This window comes from Phyllobates terribilis, unplaced genomic scaffold, assembly GCF_046119375.1.
Source record: "Phyllobates terribilis strain yellow unplaced genomic scaffold, ASM4611937v1 Scaffold_3__8_contigs__length_932513732, whole genome shotgun sequence".
NCBI classification, from domain to species: Eukaryota; Metazoa; Chordata; class Amphibia; order Anura; family Dendrobatidae; genus Phyllobates; species Phyllobates terribilis.
The window spans coordinates 468,731,457-468,754,817 of record NW_027362763.1 but is presented as its reverse complement, the minus strand read 5'-3'; the positions used below and the strand labels follow the sequence as shown (position 1 = coordinate 468,754,817).

The 23,361-nt window shown below is 40.7% G+C and overlaps 1 protein-coding gene across 10 annotated transcripts in view; it reads right to left on the bottom strand.

Annotated features, from left to right (window-relative positions):
- The window catches only part of ARMC2 (armadillo repeat containing 2), a 191,335-nt gene that overhangs the window by 11,046 nt on the left and 156,928 nt on the right, over positions 1 to 23,361 (bottom strand). For all 10 annotated transcript variants that reach the window (XM_073675823.1, XM_073675817.1, XM_073675826.1 and 7 more), the window contains 3 exons: positions 8,614 to 8,834; positions 8,022 to 8,167; positions 6,717 to 6,816 (listed from right to left, as the gene is read on the bottom strand). In XM_073675823.1, coding sequence (XP_073531924.1) covers positions 6,717 to 6,816; positions 8,022 to 8,167; positions 8,614 to 8,834 — 467 coding nt within the window. The remainder of the gene's footprint in view (positions 1 to 6,716; positions 6,817 to 8,021; positions 8,168 to 8,613; positions 8,835 to 23,361) is intronic.

Here is a 23,361-nt window from a genome sequence, read left to right as displayed (position 1 = left end):
CGCGTCACACCCAGCATCCACCACAAGCTTTCCCAATGAATGGGGAGAGGGAGAGTGCGCGGTGGATGCCGGGCGTGACGCGCGGGGGGAACCCCGCCCACAACCCAGCAGCCACCGGTGGAACGCGGAAGAGGGACCCTTGGCTGTAGCCTGGACTTGTTGTGACGTCAGCGGATGGCTGCAGCCGGCGGTCGCGTGATGCCTGTGAGTGGCCAGTGATAGCGCCGCTCACAGGCATTATCTGCAACACAAGGTATTTACAGAGATACTTATGCCCACATGCTGAATACACTGGGCAACTTAAAAAAAAGTACCGGACAACCCCTTTAAATAAAAGTATGCAAAAACACCCTCTAAAAACAAATGTGTGACTCCAACTATGCAGGACAACGACTGCTCAATAATAGTTTTCTAAATTATTTTCTTTAGCCATAGTTTTCACTGTCTCTTAAATTTCATGGACAACACTTACTGCAAAAATACTATTGTGTAAACGTACCCTCACTTTGTTTGCATTTAGGACATGTTCTCAAATAATGCACTGTGGCATCGGTACAACCAGATGGAAAGCATATATTGCCTTGTGCATGATTCTAAAGTGAATTTCTCCAATGCTTGGGGAGCATATAAGCATGCACACTTTTCCAAACTCCCAGAATTTTCCCCACAATTTCCTCATCCCTTGTTTCTGACTTCCACGACTTCAGTTGTCACCAACTGTTCTGACGCTTTAGACTGCAATATATTAGAGGCACAATCATCTCTCTTTTTAGGGCCAAGTAAATGGTTGATCCCTGTGCAAAACTATATGGAAGCACGGGTTGCAATAAACAGTGAAAACTAGTTCCTGAGTTGGAAGCTATGTAGGCGTTTGCATTACTAAATGCCATTTTCAGTCCATATACATTCTGCTTGGGGTTAAAATTCAACCATTGTTTTCTCCAGACTTCAGAATCAAATTATGTAAGCTTAAAGGGCATCTGTCAGCAGGTTTTTGCTATGTAACCTAAGAGCAGCATGGTGTAGGGGCAGAGACCCTGATTCCAGGTATACAGTGGGTACGGAAAGTATTCAGACCCCTTTAAATTTTTCACTCTTTGTTTCATTGCAGCCATTTGGTAAATTTTAAAAAGTTCCTTTTTTTTCTCATTAATGTACACTTTGCACCCCATCTTGACTGAAAAAAAAGAGAAATGTAGAAATTTTTGCAAATTTCTTAAAAAAGAAAAATGTAAATATCACATGGTCATAAGTATTCAGACTCTTTGCTCAGACACTCATATTTAAGTCACATGCTGTCCATTTCCTTGTGATCCTCCTTGAGATGGTTCTACTCCTTCATTGGAGTCCAGCTGTGTTTAATTAAACTGATAGGACTTGATTTGGAAAGGCACACACCTGTCTATATAAGACCTCACAGCTCACAGTGCATGGCAGACCAAATGAGAATCATGAGCTCAAAAGGAACTGCCCAAAGAGCTCAGAGACAGAATTGTGGCAAGGCACAGATCTGGCCAAGGTTACAAAAGAATTTCTGCATTACTCAAGGTTCCTAAGAGCACAGTGGCCTCCATAATCCTTAAATCGAAGAAGTTTGGGACCACCAGAAGTCTTCCTAGACCTGGCCGTCCAGCCAAACTGAGAAATCGTGGAAGAAGAGCCTTGGTGAGAGAGGTAAAGAAGAACCCCAAGATCACTGTGGCTGAGCTCCAGAGATGCAGAAGGGAGATGGTAGAAAGTTCCACAAAGTCAACTATTACTGCAGCCCTCCACCAGTCGGGCATTTATGGCAGAGTGGCCCAACGGAAGCCTCTCCTCTGTGCAAGACATATGAAAGCCTGCATAGAGTTTGCTCAAAAACACATGAAGGACTCCCAGACTATGAGAAATAAGATTCTCTGGTCTGATGAGACGAAGATAGAACTTTTTGGTGATAATTCTAAGAGGTATGTGTGGAGAAAACCAGGCACTGCTCATCACCTGCCCAATACAATCCCAACAGTGGAACATGGTGGTGGCAGCATCATGCTATGGGGGTGTTTTTCAGCTGCAGGGACAGGACGACTGGTTGCAATTGAAGGAAACATGAATGCGGCCAAGTACAGAGATATCCTGGATGAAAACCTCTTCCAGAGTGCTCTGGACCTCAGACTTGGCCGAAGGTTCACCTTCCAACAAGACAATGACCCTAAGCACACAGCTAAAATAACAAAGGAGTGGCTTCAGAACAACTCTGTGACCATTCTGGAGTGGCCCAGCTAGAGCCCTGACCTAAACCCAATTGAGCATCTCTGGAGAGACCTGAAAATGGGTGTCCACCAACGTTCACCATCCAACCTGACGGAACTGGAGAGGATCTGCAAGGAAGAATGGCAGAGGATCCCCAAATCCAGGTGTGAAAAACTTGTTGCATCATTCCCAAGAAGACTCATGGCTGTACTATCTCAAAAGGGTGCTTCTACTCAATACTAAGCAAAGGGTATGAATACTTATGACCATGTGATATTTCAGTTTTTCTTTTTTAATAAATTTGCAAAAATGTCTACATTTCTGTTTTTTTTCAGTCAAGATGGGGTGCAGAGTGTACTTTAATGAGAAAAAAATGAACTTTTTTGAATTTACCAAATGGCTGCAATGAAACAAAGAGTGAAAAATTTAAAGGGGTCTGAATACTTTCCCTACCCACTGTATATGCCTTACTGGGCTACTTGCTGTTTTATCTGCTTTAGATCTAACAGATCTCTGAATGCTGATGCTGAGCTCTGTATAACTCCGTCCACACCACTGATTGGCGGCTTTCTGTGTGCACTGTGCATAGGCTGAAAGCTGCCAATCAGTGGTGAGGGTATGGTTATACAGAGCTCATGAATTTGGAGGACTACATGGCAGCAGGTTTACTAGTCCTCGTACTAGTGATAATCTCCTGCTGATAAAACAGTGACTGTATCAAAACAACAGCAAGCAGCCACATTATTAGTATAGTATATAGAGCAAAATATTCAAGTCAGTCTATATGAAAATGTTACAAAACAAATTACATTTTATATTTTGTAAAGAATAAAAGAGCAAATGTATATGAAAGAACATACATTGCTCATTATTCAAGAAGGCCAGGTTTGCTGCTTCTTACTGCCCTGAATAATGAGCAATGTATCACACATGCACGATTAAAAAAAAAAACAAAGGTTCAAAATTTAGGATAACTGAGGTCTATATGTATCGTGGTGCGGGGTAGTAGCCGTGGGAAGACACTTGTCTGTGGCGCCCTGGCGCGTTATTTGAAAGTGGGGGACGGGCTGGGTGTGTGTACGACTTGTGCTATGAACTACGCATGTGCAGGCCGCATGTAACCGATGATGCTGGTTTGCCAAGACCAGATGTTTCACAGTTCAATTAGGGAGACCACCATTCAAAAATAAACAGTTTACTGAAGGCAACGTGAGAAGGTTATATAAAAGGGATAACGGTTACACAGTCTTATGGGCGTTTTCTTTACAACTCAAAGCATTTTTCACAGTTTCCTTCCGTCGTAGTCTATAGTGTCCTCTATGGCCACTGTTTCTCACTACTTCACCACAACCCAGCTTTAACGCTACAGTTCTGATAAACAAGTGTCATCTACTTATTCTGCGGGTTCTGCGTCCTTCCTTCCTTTTAAGGTGCCCATATGGCTGGTAATGCTGACGCTCTGGAACTCTCGCCCAGGATACTTTGCTTGTCCCATGTACTCAGTCCTGTTTTAGACCCGTTACCTTCCAGTGTTATAAGCTCGGGGTCTCATGGCTAGGCATCCTCTCCTATAACCCATTTCCGGAAGGTCACTCTGTCTCTTAGTCACTTATGCTGCGGATCTCACAATCCCTTTTCTTTGGTCTTCTCTCATTTCGGATCACCCCAGAATGCTGCACTGCTCACCTTGCACCGTTTGGACCACTTACTATGCACTCCAGACTATATCTGACTCTCTGAATTGAAAATGTCACTTTCCCTGTAACTCGGCCTGGGCTAGTCCCAAGCATTAACTCTATCCCCATGGTCAAACTACACATATTACCATCGCACATCACAATTCACATTATATCCCATCACATAACTTTAAATATTACATTTCACATTACATCACATAACAGTAAACTAGTTTCTTTAGAGGAAAACGTGAGCAGCATGTCCATATCCTTACACATGAACACGCGCAAACTGACTAAATGTCAGCAGCAGTCCATGTATTTCTACAGCAGTGACATACAAAAGGCTGCAATGACAAATATGTATTGCAATAGTTACAGACGTCTCCTCATAGAAGGAATCTTGCTATTTGCAATTGAGAACGAAAAAATTGCTTGGAAGAAGTGGATGTATAGACAATTGGCCAATATGACCTCGATTGGAATGGCAATAAAGCACGTTACACTGCCTGAATAGCAATTCACACTGCCAGCAATACTCCGATTTCTAGGAATTGTTTGTGCTGTCTCCTGCTCTAAAGAAAAATGGCCTTTCCCAGAGGAATATTCCATCTTGCTTGTATTAAATATTGGCAGACACACTTTTTTCCATGCTTTCCTTAATGCTGTTGTTGTTGGGACGCTCAGTGGCTGGGTGTGGAATCCTAGTGGGAATTAAAACTAACCCAATGAAGACTTTGTAGCGGTAAACAGATTTTCTGATGTACTATGAATGGTCTGTATTTAATATGGCTCCATCTGGTGCTGTATACAGTCATGGCCAAAAGTATTGAGAATGAGACAAATAGTAATTTTTCCAAAGTTTACTGCTTCATTTTTTGTAATGGCAATTTGCATATACTCCTGAATGTCAAAGAGTGATCAGCTTAACAGCAATTACTGTACTTGCAAAGTCAATATTTGCCCAGAAAATGAACTTTAACCCCCAAAACACATTTCAACATCATTGCAGTCCTGCCTTAAAAGGAGCAGCTAACATCGTTTTAGTGATTGATCCATTAACACAGGTGTGGGTGTTGATGAGGACAGGGCTGGCGATCAATCAGTCATGATTAAGTAAGAATGACATCACTGGACACTTTAAAAGGAGGCTGGTTCTTGGTATCATTGTTTCTCTTCAGTTAACCATGGTTATCTATAAAAAAAACACGTGCAGCCATCATTGCACTGCACAAAAATGGCCTAACAGGGAAGAGTATCGCAGCTACAAAGATTGCACCTCAGTCAACAATCTATCGCATCATCAAGAACTTCAAGGAGAGAGCTTCCATTGTTGTCAAAAAGGCTCCAGGGCGCCCAAGAAAGACCAGCAAGCGCCAGCACCGTATCTTAAAACTGTTTCAGCTGCGGGATCGGACTACCAGCAGTGCCGAGCTTGCTCAGGAATGGCAGCAGGCTGGTGTGAGTGCTTCTGCACGCACTGTGAGGTGGAGACTCTTTGAGCAAGGGCTGGTTTCAAGGAGGGCAGCAAAGAAGCCACTTCTCTCCAGAAAAAACATCAGGGACCGACTGATATTCTGCAAAAGGTACAGGGAGTGGACTGCTGAGGACTGGGGCAAAGTCATTTTCTCTGATGAATCCCCTTTTCGATTGTTTGGGACATCTGGAAAACAGCTTATTCGGAGAAGAAGAGGTGAGCGCTACCACCAGTCTTGTCTCATGCCAACTGTAAAGCATCCTGAAACCATTCATATGTGGGGTTGCTTCTCAGCCAAGGGAATCGGCTCACTCACAGTCTTGCCTAAAAACACAGCCATGAATAAAGAATGGTACCAGAATGTCCTCCAAGAGCAACTTCTCCCAACCGTCCAAGAGCAGTTTGGCGCCCAACAATGCCTTTTCCAGCATGATGGAGCACCTTGCCATAAAGCAAAGGTGATAACTAAATGGCTCATGGAACAAAACATAGAGATTTTGGGTCCATGGCCTGGAAACTCCCCAGATCTTAATCCCACTGAGAACTTGTGGTCAATCATCAAGAGACGGGTGGACAAACAAAAACCAACAAATTCTGGCAAAATGCAAGCATTGATTATGCAAGAATGGACTGCTATCAGTCAGGATTTCATCCAAAAGTTGATTGAGAGCATGCCAGGGAGAATTACAGAGGTCTTGAAGAAGAAGGGGCAACACTGCAAATATTGACTTGCTGCATTAACTCATTCTAACTGTCAATATAACCTATTGGTACTCATAATATGATTGCAATTATATTTCTGCATGTGATATAAACATCAGACAAACACTAATAAAAACCAGAGGCCAGCAGATCATGGGAAAATATCATTTTGATGTCATTCTCAAAACTTTTGGCCATGACTGTACACAGAGTTATGCTCCTGAAGCTTAAAGTGCAACCATCATTTTAACTTTTATTTCAGGAAATCAATAGTAGACATAAAAATAAGCAACATTGTAATATATCTCATCAGAGAAATCGGCTTCTTTCTCTCACAGAACTGATCAGTCATTATCAAAATTCTAAGGTAAAATCTGTATTCGGCGAGGACAGACTTTCCCATTACTGAGATAGAAGTGTATTCATAGCAGCTGCCATCTCCTATGTAGATAGGATGGGGAGGAGGAGGCTCTGCACAGATCCTCCCTCCTCCTATCTACATAGAATTGTATCCATCTGTCTTTTCTTCTGGATACACAAAAAGGAGTGCCCATTAAGCTCCCCTTCCCAAATGAATATTTTACTATGATTACCCACTATATACTGTATATTCAAAATAAAAACAAACAAACCTGTTTATTTGGATGTCTGTTTAGAACGGAGAGGAATGTGGAGTAACAGTTGGAGCAATCTGCCAAAGCCATGCAGCAATCATGGTAGAGAGAAAGTTTGCTTGAAAAAAACAAAACAAAACATTAGTGGTTTGTTTTTTTTGTTTATGCCAGTGTTTCAGAGAAAACTTAGATCTGGCTCTCTTCTCCCCGCACTGCTCCCGTTGATTGACAGGACTCTGCCATGTGTGTACATAGGGAGAGATCTGTCAATCACCGAAAATGGTGCTGGGAGTAGCTGGCTGGGGACGGCACCAGACTAATCTTAACTCTCTTCCCATGGTCCCTGACCAGATCTTTAAACTATGTTTTCTCTGAAACGTCGGAGCAAATATTAAAAGCATTTTTACTGCTTCCGGACCACCCATTAACTTTAAAATAGCTAGGCGGTCCTGCTCCTACTATGCTGTGACGTTCTAAAACCTCACTGCATAATAGTGCAGCAACATGCGATCGTGTAAGTGGGGGAGTAAGGATCTGGCTGTCACACACACCTGGAATCCTCATAGAAGAGGCAGAAACGGTTTATTACTATCTGTGCCTCCTTGATCCCTGTTGGCGCTTCCTCCCCCATACACAGCAGTCATGTGATCGCTCTATATTGGGACTGAGCAGGAGTTGCTGAGTCATAGGAGACATGCCCCCCAAAAGGTCTTTTATGACCTTATGGGGGGAATATAATGTGTAAAGTAAAATGATTGAATAAATAAAAGAAAAAAAGCAGTTAAAAAATAAATGAAAATGGAACTGTAAATCGCTGTTAGAAGCACCGCCTTTTTAAAAAAATAAACAAATATGTAGGATATATAAACATAATTGTTACAAAAGGGGAAACAATTTTTTAAATGTACTTTAGTGGTTATTTGTGGTCATGAAAAAATAAATTAAAAAAAAATGGGGAAAAGACACTGATTTCCCTTATTTTCTCACTGATTTTGCCAGATACTAGCAAAAAAATAAATAAAAAAAAGAATATGACAGTGACATAAAATGAAGCCCCATATATCATGCTACCCACCAACACCCCCCTGCAAAAATTACTTGAATATCTGAATGAGTGAAAATGTTTACAGCTCTTTAAACAGCATGTACGAAAGAAACCCAAAAATGAGCCTGGTCAGGAACAGGGTTAAATGGCCCAGTCTTGAACTGGTTAAACTACAGATAAGAAATCCTTGGTTCATCTACTCCTACAAGATGCCATGATTGGCGCTAACAGGCATTGTCTGTGTAGATTAGAATTCTGAGAACTAGATCGGTACATACCTTAGTATTCGTGAAACATTGGTGCATATATCTTTATCATCATTATAACAATCCAGTAAAACGCACAACTCCACTAAAGCATTCGTTGCAAGAAACTTTGGTCGTGACTGGGAGAGATCAGCAAGGTTCCTTAGTGTTGCAGTGAGCTGAGTGAAGATAAAACAAAATATGCCTTTTAAGACACTAACACTGACTTTAAATACAATTTGTGCAATATAATGTGATGTGTGGTTGGTGCAAACCACAATGAAAATAGATAATGAAAGACATACGATTTGAGGAGCTGGTATATTTCTCAGGAAATAAAAGAACACCAAAGAGAACTGTGTGCCAAGAATTAGGCCCAACACAGTGTTCTAAGTAGTGTTGATTAAAGCCCCACCATTCAATTTTGGCATAAAGTAATGAATGGTGATAGTAAAGACCAACCTTTCTGAAATCCGAAAAATACTCATTTTGTTGCTACCATCTGGTGCTCTATTGCTTCGCAATCATTTGTACCCTAACACACTCTTGGTTCCTATAAACACGCACCTTAGAAGGCTATTGTCAAGATTGGCAATCAAGGTATACAATGTTATGAGAAACAGACCTGAACAATCAGATGGCTCATATCAGAAGTACTTTGTGAGGTTGTGCTGAGTTGGATGATCTGCTTCATTAACTCTACTAGTATTTCCACTGCCTGTTTTTTGAGTAATTCATTGAGCAGCGCTTTATTCCCAGACAGGAACTTGATTGTCCCTAAACAATACAAGAAAGCCTCACTGTTGGCTTGAGCATTTTCATTCTGTAGGACCTCTAAAAGTACACCTGCAAGAAACATGAGCAATTCAGTATCAAAGCAAACACGGTAGGAAGATTATAAAGCAAGATATAGATACAAATACTTCTATGAAAACATTTATTTAGAGTACAAACCGTCTTTCTTGGAACATAATATGCACTTTTTAGCAAGAAAAAAATCTTACTAAAAAGTGTGCATTTCATACTCCGGAAACAGCTTCCTATAATTGAGTGGAAAGCTAATACAGCTTCCTCCTGATCACTGAGAGAACTATGCAGCGTGCAGTTCTTTCTCCCTGCCTGACACTAATCAGTCTGATCGGTGGAGGGAAGGAGAGAAAACTACCAGGACCTGCACACCCGTAAGGCTGTATTTATGCTGCAGGTCCTGGCTAGCGAAAGTACCTTTCAGGTTATGTGATTAGTCACATACCTGAAAGAAAGTTCAAAATATGGTAGTATATACACAGTGCGTGTGCGTATGTAAATGTAACAGAACTGCATGTGTGTGCATGTAGCACAGTTGTGCGTGTGCAAATCAGAGCTTTGTGTGTGCAGCAGAGCTATGTGTGTATATCTAGCAAAGCTTTGTGTGTGTATAAACAGCACAGCTAAGTGTACGTGTACTGCGCATGCAGCAATGTTGTGTATGCGTGTGCTGCAGATTACATACAATGGCCTCACTTCACCAAGACTGGTGCTTTGTATACATTTTGATGTAAATGCCCAAAACTGAAAAGAAAACACCAAAAAATGTGCTACTTTTCAAAGTGTTTTATGCCAGTTTTCTTGCGTAAACACTTTGATAAGTTGGGTGTGTTTGCTGTGAAGCTACACTTCTCGATATTGAAATTACAACACCTAGAAAAAAAAAGTTATGGAATTATAGAAGTTATGGTAGACATGTTTGTGATATGCAAATGAAAAAAAAACTGAAACAAAATTTTCAATATATCTTGATGTATTCAGTATAAAGTATGAGCACCACGCACAGAAATACACACACTTGTATGCTATCAATGAGGTTAGTAATGGTTGTCAGAGGAATGTTCTGCTACACGGAACACTTGGGCATGCAAATCACCAAGATCCCCTGCTGGCAGCTTCCTTTGTAATTGAAGACCAATGATGTCCCAGATGTGCTCCATAGGAGACAAGTCCTGAGACACTGCAGGTCATGATAGCACATTTATGTTACACAGACTGCTCAAAGTAGCATGAGCAATATGCAGTCTGGCGTTGTCAAGTTGAAAAACGGCTCCTTGAACACCTTGGAGAAATGACCGTACAACTGATTCCACCACTAAATCAATGTAACGCCGAGCTGTTAGTGTACCTAAAATGACTAAACTAGCAAGGTCCAGCTACCGTACATTATGCGGATCACTAAGTGCCATTCTTCTAATCAGACGATCTATCTGTGCAGAGGTTGTTGAGGGGCGTATATGTGATATTAAACATGCTGCAGAGAAACATTGACAATAGATCTATTACCTCCCTAATCTATATGAGTGCATTAAAATTAGTGGTATTAACCCCTCAACCTCTTTACACCTCCAAGGAAGTTTTAATTAGTGAGAATGTGTTTTTTTTATTTTCTGTTGTCTAAACCTGGGGTGTGTGTTATAGTAAGGTGCGTCCTGTAGTCTGAAAAATATGGTACATAACTGTTATGGTTTTAAAGACATGGCTTATTTACCCATCACACAAGTTCCTTTTCAGGTTCGAATGGATGTGCAACTTTCAATTAGGAACGTGAAAAGACAGTGATTATTCACCCTGAGATCATGATCACAGGGCTCCTGCTGTTTAACAGCATTCAATTCTCCATGCTAGCAAAAAATATAGCAAAGGGAATTGGAATTGAGCTCTGTCAGTGCTTTCAGGGCTAAATTAACTTGTTACATGCTACAGTTGATGGCAACCACTCCAGGTTTCTGTCACTCCATCGTTTCCCTGCAATGCAATCACGGGGAGCCTGAAACAAACTAAAGGACCTTTTTAAATGCTTAGGAAGCCTTTGCAGGTGTTTTTGTTAATTATTTCAATTTACTGAGATAATGACTTTTGTGTTTTCATTGGCTGTAAGCCATAATCATCAACATTAACAGAAATAAACACTTGAAATAGATCACTCTGTAATGACTCTATATAATATATGAGTTTCACTTTTTGTATTGAAGAACTGAAATAAATTAACTTTTTGATGATATTCTAATTTAGTGAGATGCACCTGTAATAATAGCAGGGTAGATAATGCTCAGCACTACAAAAGTAATGCGATGTATATTATCTGTGTGATCAAAGGATCACATGTTAAAAGTCCCCATGGGAAATTAAATATATATATATATATATATATATATATATATATATATATATATATATATATATATATATATATATATATATATATATATATATAATGTCTTTAGACAGAGTTGTTTGCTTTTTTAGATTAAACACCCAATAAAACACATTTTTGGTATTACCATGTCCATAACAGCCAGTACAATGAAAATATATCAATTATTTATCCCGCGATATGAACGCCAGCAAAAAAAAAAGAAGACAGATGAAAAACATGTATAGACTCCAAAAAGGTAGCAATAAAAATGCAAAATGTAAAACATAAGCTCTGCAAACAAAAACTTGAAAATGTTAAAATGTTGCAAATTTTTTTTTTATATATATCATTTTTGGGGGTATATGGGTATATATTAAAGAGATTTTCTTGAGAACGCAAAAAAAAAAAAATATAATAGAAAAAACAGTGTCGGAATTGCAGTATTTTTGTTCATTCCACCTAAAAAAAATGTAACAGTGAAAACTAATCTCTTTTCATGCAAAAAATACAGCTCTGTAGATGGAAAAATGGTGTCACAAATTTTTTTTATTTTTAAACAGCGTAGTTACTACAAAAAAGTAAAAGAAAAACATAAAACTATATACATTTAATATTGCCATAACCATGCTGACCCACAAAATAAAATGTTCATTTCATTTGTGCAGCAAATGAAAAGCATAAAATTAAAAAAAATATCAATTCGTAACAAAAGAATTGCTGTTTTTTTCCTATTTCTTCCCATAAAGAGTTAATAGAAGATAGACATTAAGTTGTATGTATACCAAAATGGTGCCAGCGACAAATACAACTCATTCCATAAAAAAGCCCTCATACAGCTAAATCAATAAAAAATAAAATAAAAATAAAAAAAAGATAGTTATGGCTCCTGGAATGTGTCAATGAAAAATAACACAAAAAAGAAAAAAGTGTGGATGTTAAGGACCGAAAAGGCCTTATTCTTAAGGGGTTAAGTTATCTCCTTAGAGCAGGGATGTCAAACTCAAGCACACAGAGGGCCAAAATGAAAAACTTGGACAAAGTCGCGGGCCAACCAGTATAAAGTATAATGGGCCTCACATAGTCCTCCATATAGTATAACGAGCCCACAAAGTCCTCCATACAGTATAATGGGCCTCACATAGTCCTCCATACAGTATAATGGGCCCCACATAGTCCTCCATACAGAATAATGGGCCCCACATAGACCTCCATACAGAATAATGGCCCCACATAGTCCTCCATACAGAATAATAGTCCCATAAAGTCCTCTATACAGAATAATGGGCCCCACATACTCCTCCATACAGAATAATGACCCCGCATAGTCCTCCATACAGAATAATGGCCCCACATAGTCCTCCATACAGAATAATGGACCCCACATAGTCCTCCATACAGTATAATGGACCCCACAAAGTTCTCCATACAGAATAATGGACCCCACATAGTCCTCCATACAGTATAATGGGCCCCACATAGTCCTTCATACAGAATAATGGACCCCACATAGTCCTCCATACAGTATAATGGACCCCACAAAGTCCTCCCTACAGAATAATGGACCCCACATAGTCCTCCATACAGTATAATGGCCCCCACATAGTTCTCCATACAGAATAATGGCCCCACATAGTTCTCCATACAGAATAATGGCCCCACGTAGTCTTCCATACAGAATAATAGGTCCCACATAGTCCTCCATACAGAATAATGGGCCACACATAGTCCTCCATACAGTATAATGGCCCCACATAGTTCTCCATACAGAATAATGGCCCCATGTAGTCTTCTATACAGAATAATAGGTCCCACATAGTCTTCCATACAGAATAATGGGCCACACATAGTTCTCCATACAGAATAATGGCCCCACGTAGTCTTACATACAGAATAACAGGTCCCACATAGTTCTCCATACAGAATAATGGCCCCACATAGTTCTCCATACAGAATAATGGCCCCACATAGTTCTCCATACAGAATAATGGCCCCACATAGTTCTCCATACAGAATAATGGCCCCACATAGTTCTCCATACAGAATAATGGCCCCACATAGTTCTCCATACAGAATAATGGCCCCACGTAGTCTTCCATACAGAATAATAGGTCCCACATAGTCCTCCATACAGAATAATGGGCCACACATAGTCCTCCATACAGTATAATGGCCCCACATAGTTCTCCATACAGAATAATGGCCCCACGTAGTCTTCTATACAGAATAATAGGTCCCACATAGTCCTCCATACAGAATAATGGGCCACACATAGTTCTCCATACAGAATAATGGCCCCACGTAGTCTTCCATACAGAATAATAGGTCCCACATAGTTCTCCATACAGAATAATGGCCCCACATAGTTCTCCATACAGAATAATGGCCCCAGGGGTGGTGGTTTGGGTGTAGCGGGCCAAATAAAACCATTCTGCGAGCCAGATTTGGCCCACAGGCCAGTGTTTCACGTGTATGCCTTAGAGTCATATCTTATTTTTCTGTCACGAAAGCGGTATGAGGGCTTTTTTTCTACAGGATGGGTTGTAGTTTTAAATGACACTATTAATTTTAGCACAAAATATACAGGCTGAAATAAAAAGAAAAAAAAAACAATTCTTCCGTTTTTTTTGGACCTTTTTTTTTAAAACATCAACTTAATGGTAAAAATGGCCTAGTAATTTTGTTCTAGGGGTCAATACGTCTAAGGTAATATCAAACTTATTTAAAAAATAAAACGTCAATTTCAAAAACTTGCAAAAAAAACCCTAGCTCAAGTCACCATATTCTGAGAGGCACAATTCTTCTATTTTTCTGGTGATAGAGTGTATAAGGGCTTGTGTTTTGTGGGATAAGCTGTAGTTTGTGTGACCAAAAAAAAAACAGCGATTCTGCCATTTCGATTTTTTTTACGTTCGGATTATACCATATGGGATAAATATTTTGATACTTTAGGCAACTACACATGTAACTATACCAATTGTGTTTTTTTTTTTAACAATTTATCTTCAGGAAAAAGAAAGGTGATTTAAACTATTTTGCTTTTTTATGTTTTTGTAAATGGCTTTAAACATGATAGTCTTTATAACACAAGGCAATGCTGCATAAGTATCGATTGTACAGCAAATGGGCCGATGGCAGACAGAATAGACGCCTCCCAGAATCTAACATCCTAAATGCTGCTGTCATGATTGACAGTAGGATCTAAGAGGTTTAGCTGCTAGTTTCAATTATTAGACTACATTCACATGATGAGTATTTGATTCATTTTTGATGTTGCAGATTTTATGCAGTTTTTCCGCTCCTTGTAGATACATTAGGTTACGTACATTTTTTTCATTGCATTTTTGAGTGAGTTATTTTACATGCGTTTTTGACGCAGTGGTTTTTGTCTCTTTTTGTAATGCCATGTTTTAAATTAGGCTGCTTTGTTTTTTATTCTTCCTGGTATTTGGCTTTGACATAACTTTAATTATACAGTCAAGTGTGCATTAAATGTGTTTTTAGTGCGTTTCCAGCCCAAGCTATAAGTGAGCGCGCTCAGCTCCCGAGCCTGCTTCATACATACAGTGCCTACATCTGTCTTACTTATGTGGCAGATGATTCCAAGGACATAACATTTCCTATTGGATCTAAGCTTTGTTTTTGTGCTTTCATTTTTTTTCTCGTAGTCTTCCAAGAGTCCCAAGTTTTCTTATTTTTTTCATTGACATAGCTCTCTCAGGGCTTGATTTTTGCAGGATGAGTTGTAGTTTTTAATGACACCATTTACTTTACCAGTTAAAGTAGTGAACTTGGGGAAAACAATTCTATGTGGTGTGAAAAAAATACAATTGACCAATTGTTGCTTGGTTTCGCTCTTACGGTGTTCACTTTGTTTTAAAAATGATCTGGTAACTTTATACTGCAGATGAGTGTGACAACAGAGATAAAAAAAAAAAAAAAAATTGGTTTGCGATGCGATTTTCTGAGAGCCACAACTTTTCATTAGTTTTTGCTGATGGAACTGTGTGAGGGATAGTTTATTGAGGACTAAGCATTTAGGGTTTTTTGATCACCTTTTACTCTAATTCCTGGAGGCAATGTGAACAAAAAACAGCAATTCTAGTTTTTTAATTCATTCATTTTTACAGCATTTACCATTAGCGATGAAAAAGCTTATATTTATTTCTTTACAGAATGGAAAAATGGATTAAACTATCTTTAATTTTTTTTTATTCCCATAGGACAAGGGTGGGGCAGATATAATTTGGTCAGGCCCTCATGCAGATCCAAAATTGCTGCAGTGCTTGAGCTGAGTACAATTTTCCAATTACCAGCCTTTTAATTATTCTGTACATTGCACACATAAATGAGTTCCAGCAGGATTGAACTTAAAACGGGATATTATGCTACATAACTAATGTGTAATATACATGCAATTTTTTTCTTAATTCATGTATTATCAAAATTTCTCTTTCTTTTCTTAGGTTTTATGTGCTGTTTTTAATATGAGTGTAAACCTGTCCTAAGTTTAGCTCTTTGCCTCCTTCAGGTGGTTTCTAATTAACTCATTATGCTGATTATGCTGCAACTTTAAAACCTCACTTTCCCTGTCTTCACTTTCACTAGACTGAGTTTAAGAACACACCAAGTTTTTGAAATACGTTCGGTTTTCTTTCTATTCTTCCTAACACTCTCTATCCCCAACTACACCCATTACCTTTTTGTGCATATATGCATGTAGCCTTCTACTGAACGCCGCCGTGGCACATACAACACTGGGTTTTTGAGGGCAGAGTTAGGATGTTGTACTCTTCTGGGCCACTCTTGCCTATGTAATGTATGCAGCAGTCGCAGTGTATCCTATGTGATGTATATACAGCAGTCTGTGTCTCTTATGTGATGTACAGTCATCGCCGAAAGTGTTGGCTCCCTTGAAATTGTTCCAGAAAATGAAGTATTTCTCCCAGAAAATTATTGCCATTACATTTTGTTATAAACATGTTTATTTCCTTTGTGTGTATTTTAACACAAAAAAAAGAAAAAAAGGCAAATTGGACATAATTTCACACAAAACCCCAAAAATGGGCTTGACAAAATTGATGGCACCCTCAACTTAATATTTTGTTGCACACTCTTTACAATAACTGCAATCAATCGCTTCAGTGCTTTGCTTCCATCCATTTCTGGGTGCTTCTTGAAGTATGTTTAGTGTGATTGTCCTGCTGGAAGACCCATTACCTAGAACGCAAACCCAGCTTTCTGATGCTGGGCACTACCTTGCAACCCCAAATCCTTTTGTAATCTTCAGATTTCATGATGCCTTGAACGCAGTCAAGACACTGTTATGACTGACAAAGCACATTCACAAGGGTAAAGTACAAATGAGGAAGACAAATACCTGAACCTGACAGATCCCTGTTCAGACTAGGAGAAAACCCTTCTCTGACCCTGGTCTGTCCCTGCCTGACTACGGAGGTTGGCACTCTAAGATAACATAATGGCGCCCCCACTCGACGGCGACTTCCCCTGAAGGTCCTTAGCAGCTCCTAGGATCGCTAGAGTAGCAGTTCCCTAAGGAGTAAATGAACCACACACTACAGCAAAGTGAGTGAATTGAACAAAGTCTATCACCAGCAGGAAACACCAGTAGGGAGAGGTATTTAAAGCTGCACCAAAAGGTGATAGGACAGAAAAACAGAGTCAATGAAAAATACCTGTTACCCAAAAGTGACAGAAACAAAGATAACAGAACTAAAACACCTAAAGAAAAGGTGTATCTGTTGTGGCTCAGCAGAAAGAGATGACGACCACAGAACACAGAATTAAGGGTTTGAATCCAGAAGCATGACAGGCACCCAATGTCAGCGGCAGCAAAACAACTCCAAAACATCTTTGAACCTCTACTATATTTGACTTTAGATACTGTGTTCTTTTCTTTGTAGGCCTCATTCCGTTCTGTAGAATGATGTGCATTACCAAAAAATGCTATCTTGGTCTCATCTGTCCACAAGATGCTTTCCCAGAAGGATTTTGGCTTACTCACGTACATTTTGGCAAACTGCAGTCTAGCTTTTTTATGTCTCTGTGTCAGCAGTGGGGTCCTCCTGGGTCTCCTGCCATAGAGTTTCATTTCATTCAAATGTCGACAGATAGTTTGCACTGAAACTGACGCACACTGAGCCTGCAGGACAGCTTGAATTTCTTTGGAACTTGATTGGGGCTGTTTATCCACCATCCGGACTATCCTGCATTATGACCTTTCAGCAATTTTTCTCAGCTGTGCACTTCGAGAGAGATTAGCTACAGCGCCATGGGTTGTAAACTTCTTGATTATGTTGCACATCGTTGACAAAGGAACATCAAGATCTCTGGAGAAGGACTTGTAACCTTCAGATTGTTGATATTTTTCAACAATTTTGGTTCTCAAGTCCTCAGACAGTTCTCTTATGCTCTTTCTATTCTCAATGCTTGATGTGGCACACACAGACACGCAATGCAAAGATTGAGTCAACTTATCCCCTTTTATCTGGTTTCAGGTGTGATTTTCATATTGCCCACACCTGTTACTTGCCACAGGGGAGTTTAAATCAGGGCCGGTGTCAGCACCCGGCGTACCAGAACAAGTGCCAGGGCCCTGGACCATCAGGGGGGCCCACTCATTATCGGGGCCCGGGCTGCTTCCCCGACATCTATGCAGGGCCGCCGGTGCTGTTCAAGCCCTGCTCTGCTTCATGCAGCAGCAGTCAGTGAGCGGTCAGTGTGCTGCTGCTCCACCAATCAGGCCCAGTGCTGCCACTTTCAAGACATGGCCGCGCGCTGTGCGCAGTGCGGCTGTGTCTGGTAGTAATGACACGCAGGGGCGACACTGCGCCTTTAAATTGTGCTTGTGTGTCGCAGCTGCCGCGTCATTACTACCAGACACAGCCGCACAGAGCACAGCGCGCGACCATGTCTGGAAAGTGACAGCACTGGGCCTGATTGGTGGAGCAGCAGCACACTGACTGCACACTGCTGCTGCTGCTGCATGTAGCAGAGCAGGGCTTGAACAGCAGCGGCGGTCCTGCACAGATGCCGGGGAAGCGGCCCGGGCCCTGGCGGCGAGTGGGCCCCCCTGATGGTCCAGGGCCATGTGACACGCCTGAGGCCCGGCACTGCCACATGACTGAGGAGCTGGATGGGACACAGACCAGGGGGCAGGTGAGCGAGCTTCCCAAATCCCCATATAAAAAATATTTCTTATGTGTGTGTGCATGTATGATGTGAATGTCTGTGTATGTCAGTGTGTATGACTGTGTATATATATTTATGTCTGTCTTATATGTGTTTTTAAGAATGTGTTCAAATATGTATGTGTATGTATCTGTGCGTGTCTGCATATTGTGTGTGTATATCTGTGTACCATGTTCATGTGTGTATGTGTGTGCATGCCTGCGTACCGTGTGAATGCGCATGTCTGCGTATTGTGTGCGCGTCTGCGTATTGTGTGCGCGTGTCTGCGTATTGTGTGCGCGTGTCTGCGTATTGTGTGCGCGTGTCTGCATATTGTGTGCGCGTGTCTGCATATTGTGTGCGCGTGTCTGCATATTGTGTGTGCGTACTGTGTGTGTGTGTGTGCGTACTGTGTGTGTGTGTACTGTATGTGTGTGTGCGTGTCTGCGTACTGTGTGTGTGCGTGCATATTTGCATATGTGAAGGATGAGGTGGCAGGCTGGGCCCTGTGTTGTATACCTATATTTCTCCGCCGTATCTGTGCATCATGAATCGTGGTATGTGCTAAAGGGGCCCACTGAGACTCTTTCGCCCGGGGCTGACAAAAACCTGGAGCCGGCCCTGGTTTAAATGAGCATCACAAGCTTGAAACATAGTTGTTTACCCATATTTTTGGAAAGGTGCCAACAATTTTGTCCAGCCTCTTTTTAAGGTTTAGTATGAAATTATATCCAATTTGCATTTCTTTCTCTGTATTTTTGTGCTGTTCCAATCCAAATGAAATAAACCTGTGTATAACAAAACATGTGTAATTGCAATAATTTTCTGGGAGAAATACTTTATTTTTTGGAACAATTTCAAGGGTGCCAACACCATGACTGTATATACAAGTGTCTCAGTGAATCCCATGTGATGGGTATACAGCAGTCTCAGTGTCTCCTTTGTAATGTATATACAGCAGTCTCAGCCCATCCTATATGATGCATACATAGCAATTTTAATGTCTCCTATCTGATGTATATACAGTTTGGTCCAGAAATATTTGGACAGTAACACAGGTTTTGGCATTTTAGCTCTTTACCCAAACATATTCAAGATACAGCTATATAATCAATATGGGCTTAAAGTGCAGACTCTCAGCTTTAATTTGAGGGTATTCAGATCTAAATTGGAATAAGGGTTTAGGAATTACGGCTCTTTAATATGTAGCTGCCTCTTTTTCAAAGGGACCAAAACTAATTGGACAATTCTCTCAAAAGCTTTTTAATGGGCTGTATGGGTTTTTCCCTTGTTAATCCAGCACCAATAAAGCAGGTAAAAGGTCTGGAACTGATTCCAAGTGTGGCATTTGCATTTGGAAGCCGTTGCTGTGAACCCAAAACATGCGGTCAAATGAGCTCTCAATGGAAGTGAAACAGACCATCATTAGGCTGAAAAAAAAGAAGAAATCCATAGAGATATAGCAGAAATGTTAGAAGTGCCCAAATCAACAGTTTGGTATATTTTGAAAAAAAAAAAACTAGTAAGCTTGAGAACTGAAAAAGGCCTGGATGTTCACAGAACATAACAGTGGTGGATGATCGCAGAATCCTTTCCATAGTGACAACATCCACCCAAGTGAAGACCCAAGTGAAGACCACTCTCCAGGAAGTAGGAGTTTCAGTATCTAAGTCTACCAGAAAGAGAAGACTTCATGAGTGCAAATACAGAAGGCTCACTACAAGGTGCAAACCATCAGCCTTAAAGATAGAAAGGCCAGATTACTTTGCCAAAAACATCTAAAGAAGCCAGCCCAGTTCTGTTAAACCATTCTTTGGACAGATGAAACTAAGATCAACCTGTACCAGAATGATGGGAAGAAGAAAATATGGAGAAGGCTTGGAATGGCTCATGATCCAAAGGACACCACATCCTCTGTAAAACAAGGTGGAGGCAGTGTCATGACATGAGCATGCATGGCTTCCAATGGTACTGGGTCACTAGTGTTTATTGATGATGTGACTGAAGACAGAAGACGCTGGATGAATTTCGAAGTGTACAGGGCGATACTTTCTGCTCAGATTCAACCAAACTCAGCAAGGTTCATTGGACAGCGCTTCACAGTACAGATGGACAATGACCCAAAACATACTGCGAAAGCAATCCAGCAGTTTTTTAAGGCAAAGAAGTGTAATATTCAGCAGTCTCCGTGTATCCTATGTGATGTATTCAGCAGTCTCAGTGTATCCTACATGACGTATACAGCAGTCTCAGTGTATCCTATGTGATGTACAGCAGAGTCTTCATGTATCCCATGTGCAGGGCCAGTTTTAGACAAAGTGGGTCCTTAGGCAAAAGTTAAATGTGCTAACATATTACCCCATCACAGAAACATTTAACTTTTACTCAAGCTGATTTCAGACCGTTAAACGAGCGTGATCGACTATATTGAAGTCATTCAGCGCTTGTTTATCAGCCTCTTTACACAGGCTGAAAAAAAATTATAGGTACAAAATGATCTTTAACAGATCATTCTGTCCCCATACAGTATTTTGTAATCAGCAGCACATCTCCTGTTTGCACGGAGCGATGTGTTGCTGAGAACAATGACTTTTGTTCCAACATAAACAATCCAAATCACGCAATAAATCAGCATCATTATGCTTGTTCATTGGATTATTGCTGACATGATTACACCTCTGAATGCTCATCTGTGCCGCCGGTATTTATAATTGTGACTAATTTCCACAAACATTTTTACACACTATATGTGACACATATGTATACAGAGCGCAAACACACATTTAAAATATATACAGAGCACACACCCCAATATGTATACACAAATCACACACACACACGTACATATAAACAGAGGACGCACACACGTATGCACATACGACACACATGTACACAAAGCACAGAGTGCATATACACATGTATACCCAGAGCACATATAAACAGTAAAAAATACTTATGTATACCCAGTACACACACTTATACACAGGGCACACACACATACACTGAGCGCACACACATTTACATAGAGCACATACACACCTGTATACACAGAGCACAGACACACCTGTATACAGAGCACGTATATACACACATACCCTTGTACACACAGAGCACATGCACACTTGTATGTACAGAGTACGTACACACGTATATACAGAGCATATTCACAAACACATATATACACTGCTCAAAAAAATAAAGGGAACACTCAAATAACACATCCTAGATCTGAATGAATGAAATATTCTCATTGAATACTTTGTTCTGTACAAAGTTGAATGTGCTGACAACAAAATCACACAAAAATCATCAATGGAAATCAAATTTATTAACCAATGGAGGCCTGGATTTGGAGTCACCCCCAAAATTAAAGTGGAAAAACACACTACAGGCTGATCCAACTTTGATGTAATGTCCTTAAAACAAGTCAAAATGAGGCTCAGTATTGTGTGTGGCCTCCACGTGCCTGTATGACCTCCCTACAATGCCTGGGCATGCTCCTGATGAGGTTGCGGATGGTCTCCTGTGGGATCTCCTCCCAGACCTGGACTAAAGCATCCGCCAACTATTGGACAGTCTGTGGTGCAACGTGATGTTGGTGGATGGAGCGAGACATGATTTCCCAGATGTGCTCAATCGGATTCAAGTCTGGGGAACGGGCGGGCCAGTCCATAGCTTCAATGCCTTCGTCTTCCTGGAACTGCTGACACACTCCAGCCACATGAGGTCTGGCATTTTCCTGCATTAGGAGGAACCCAGGGTCAACTGCACCAGCATATGGTCTCACAAGGGGTCTGAGGATCTCATCTCGGTACCCAAAGGCAGTCAGGCTACCTCTGGCGAGCACATTGAGGGCTGTGCATCCCTCCAAAGAAATGCCACCCCACACCATTACTGACCCACTGCCAAATCGGTCATGCTAAAGGATGTTGCAGGCAGCAGATCGCTCTCCACGGCGTCTCAGGACTCTGTCACATGTGCTCAGTGTGAACCTGCTTTCATCTGTGAAGAGCACAGGGCGCCAGTGGTGACTTTGCCAATCCTGGTGTTCTGTGGCAAATGCCAAGCGTCCTGCACGGTGTTGGGCTGTGAGCACAACACCCATCTGTGGACGTCGGGCCCTCATACCACCCTCATGGAGTCGGTTTCTAACCGTTTGTGCAGACACATGCACATTTGTCGCATGCTGGAGGTAATTTTGCAGTGCTCCTCCTGTTCCTCCTTGCACAAAGGCGGATGTAGCGGTCCTGCTGCTGGGTTGTTGCCCTCCTACGGCCCCCTCCACATCTCCTGGTGTACTGGCCTGTCTCCTGGTAGCGCCTCCAGACTCTGGACACTACACTGACAGACACAGCAAACCTTCTTGTCACAGCTCGCATTGATGTGCCATCCTGGATGATCTGCACTATCTGAGCAACTTCTGTGGGTTGTCGAGTCCGTCTCATGCTACCACGAGTGTGAAAGCACAACCAACATTCAAAAGTGACTAAAACATCAGCCAGAAAGCATTGGTACTGAGATGTGGTCTGTGTTCCCCACCTGCAGAACCACTCCTTTACTGACTGTGTCTTGATAATTGCCAATAATTTCCATCTATTGTCTATTCCATTTGCACAACAGCAGGTGAAATTGATTGTCAATCAGTGTTGCTTCCTAAGTGGACAGTTTGATTTCACAGAAGTTTGAATATATACTGTATATATATATATATATATATATATATATATATATATATATATACACATATATATATATATATACACATACATATATATATACACATATATACATATATGTATATGTATATATATATATATATATATATATATATATATATATATATATATATATTACAGTACAGACCAGAAGTTTGGACACACATTCTCGTTTTCTGTATTTTCAAGACTTTGAAAATTGTACATTCACACTGAAGGCATCAGAACTATGAATTAACACATGTGGAATTATATACTTAACAAAAAAGTGTGAAACAACTGAAAATATGTCTTATATTCTAGG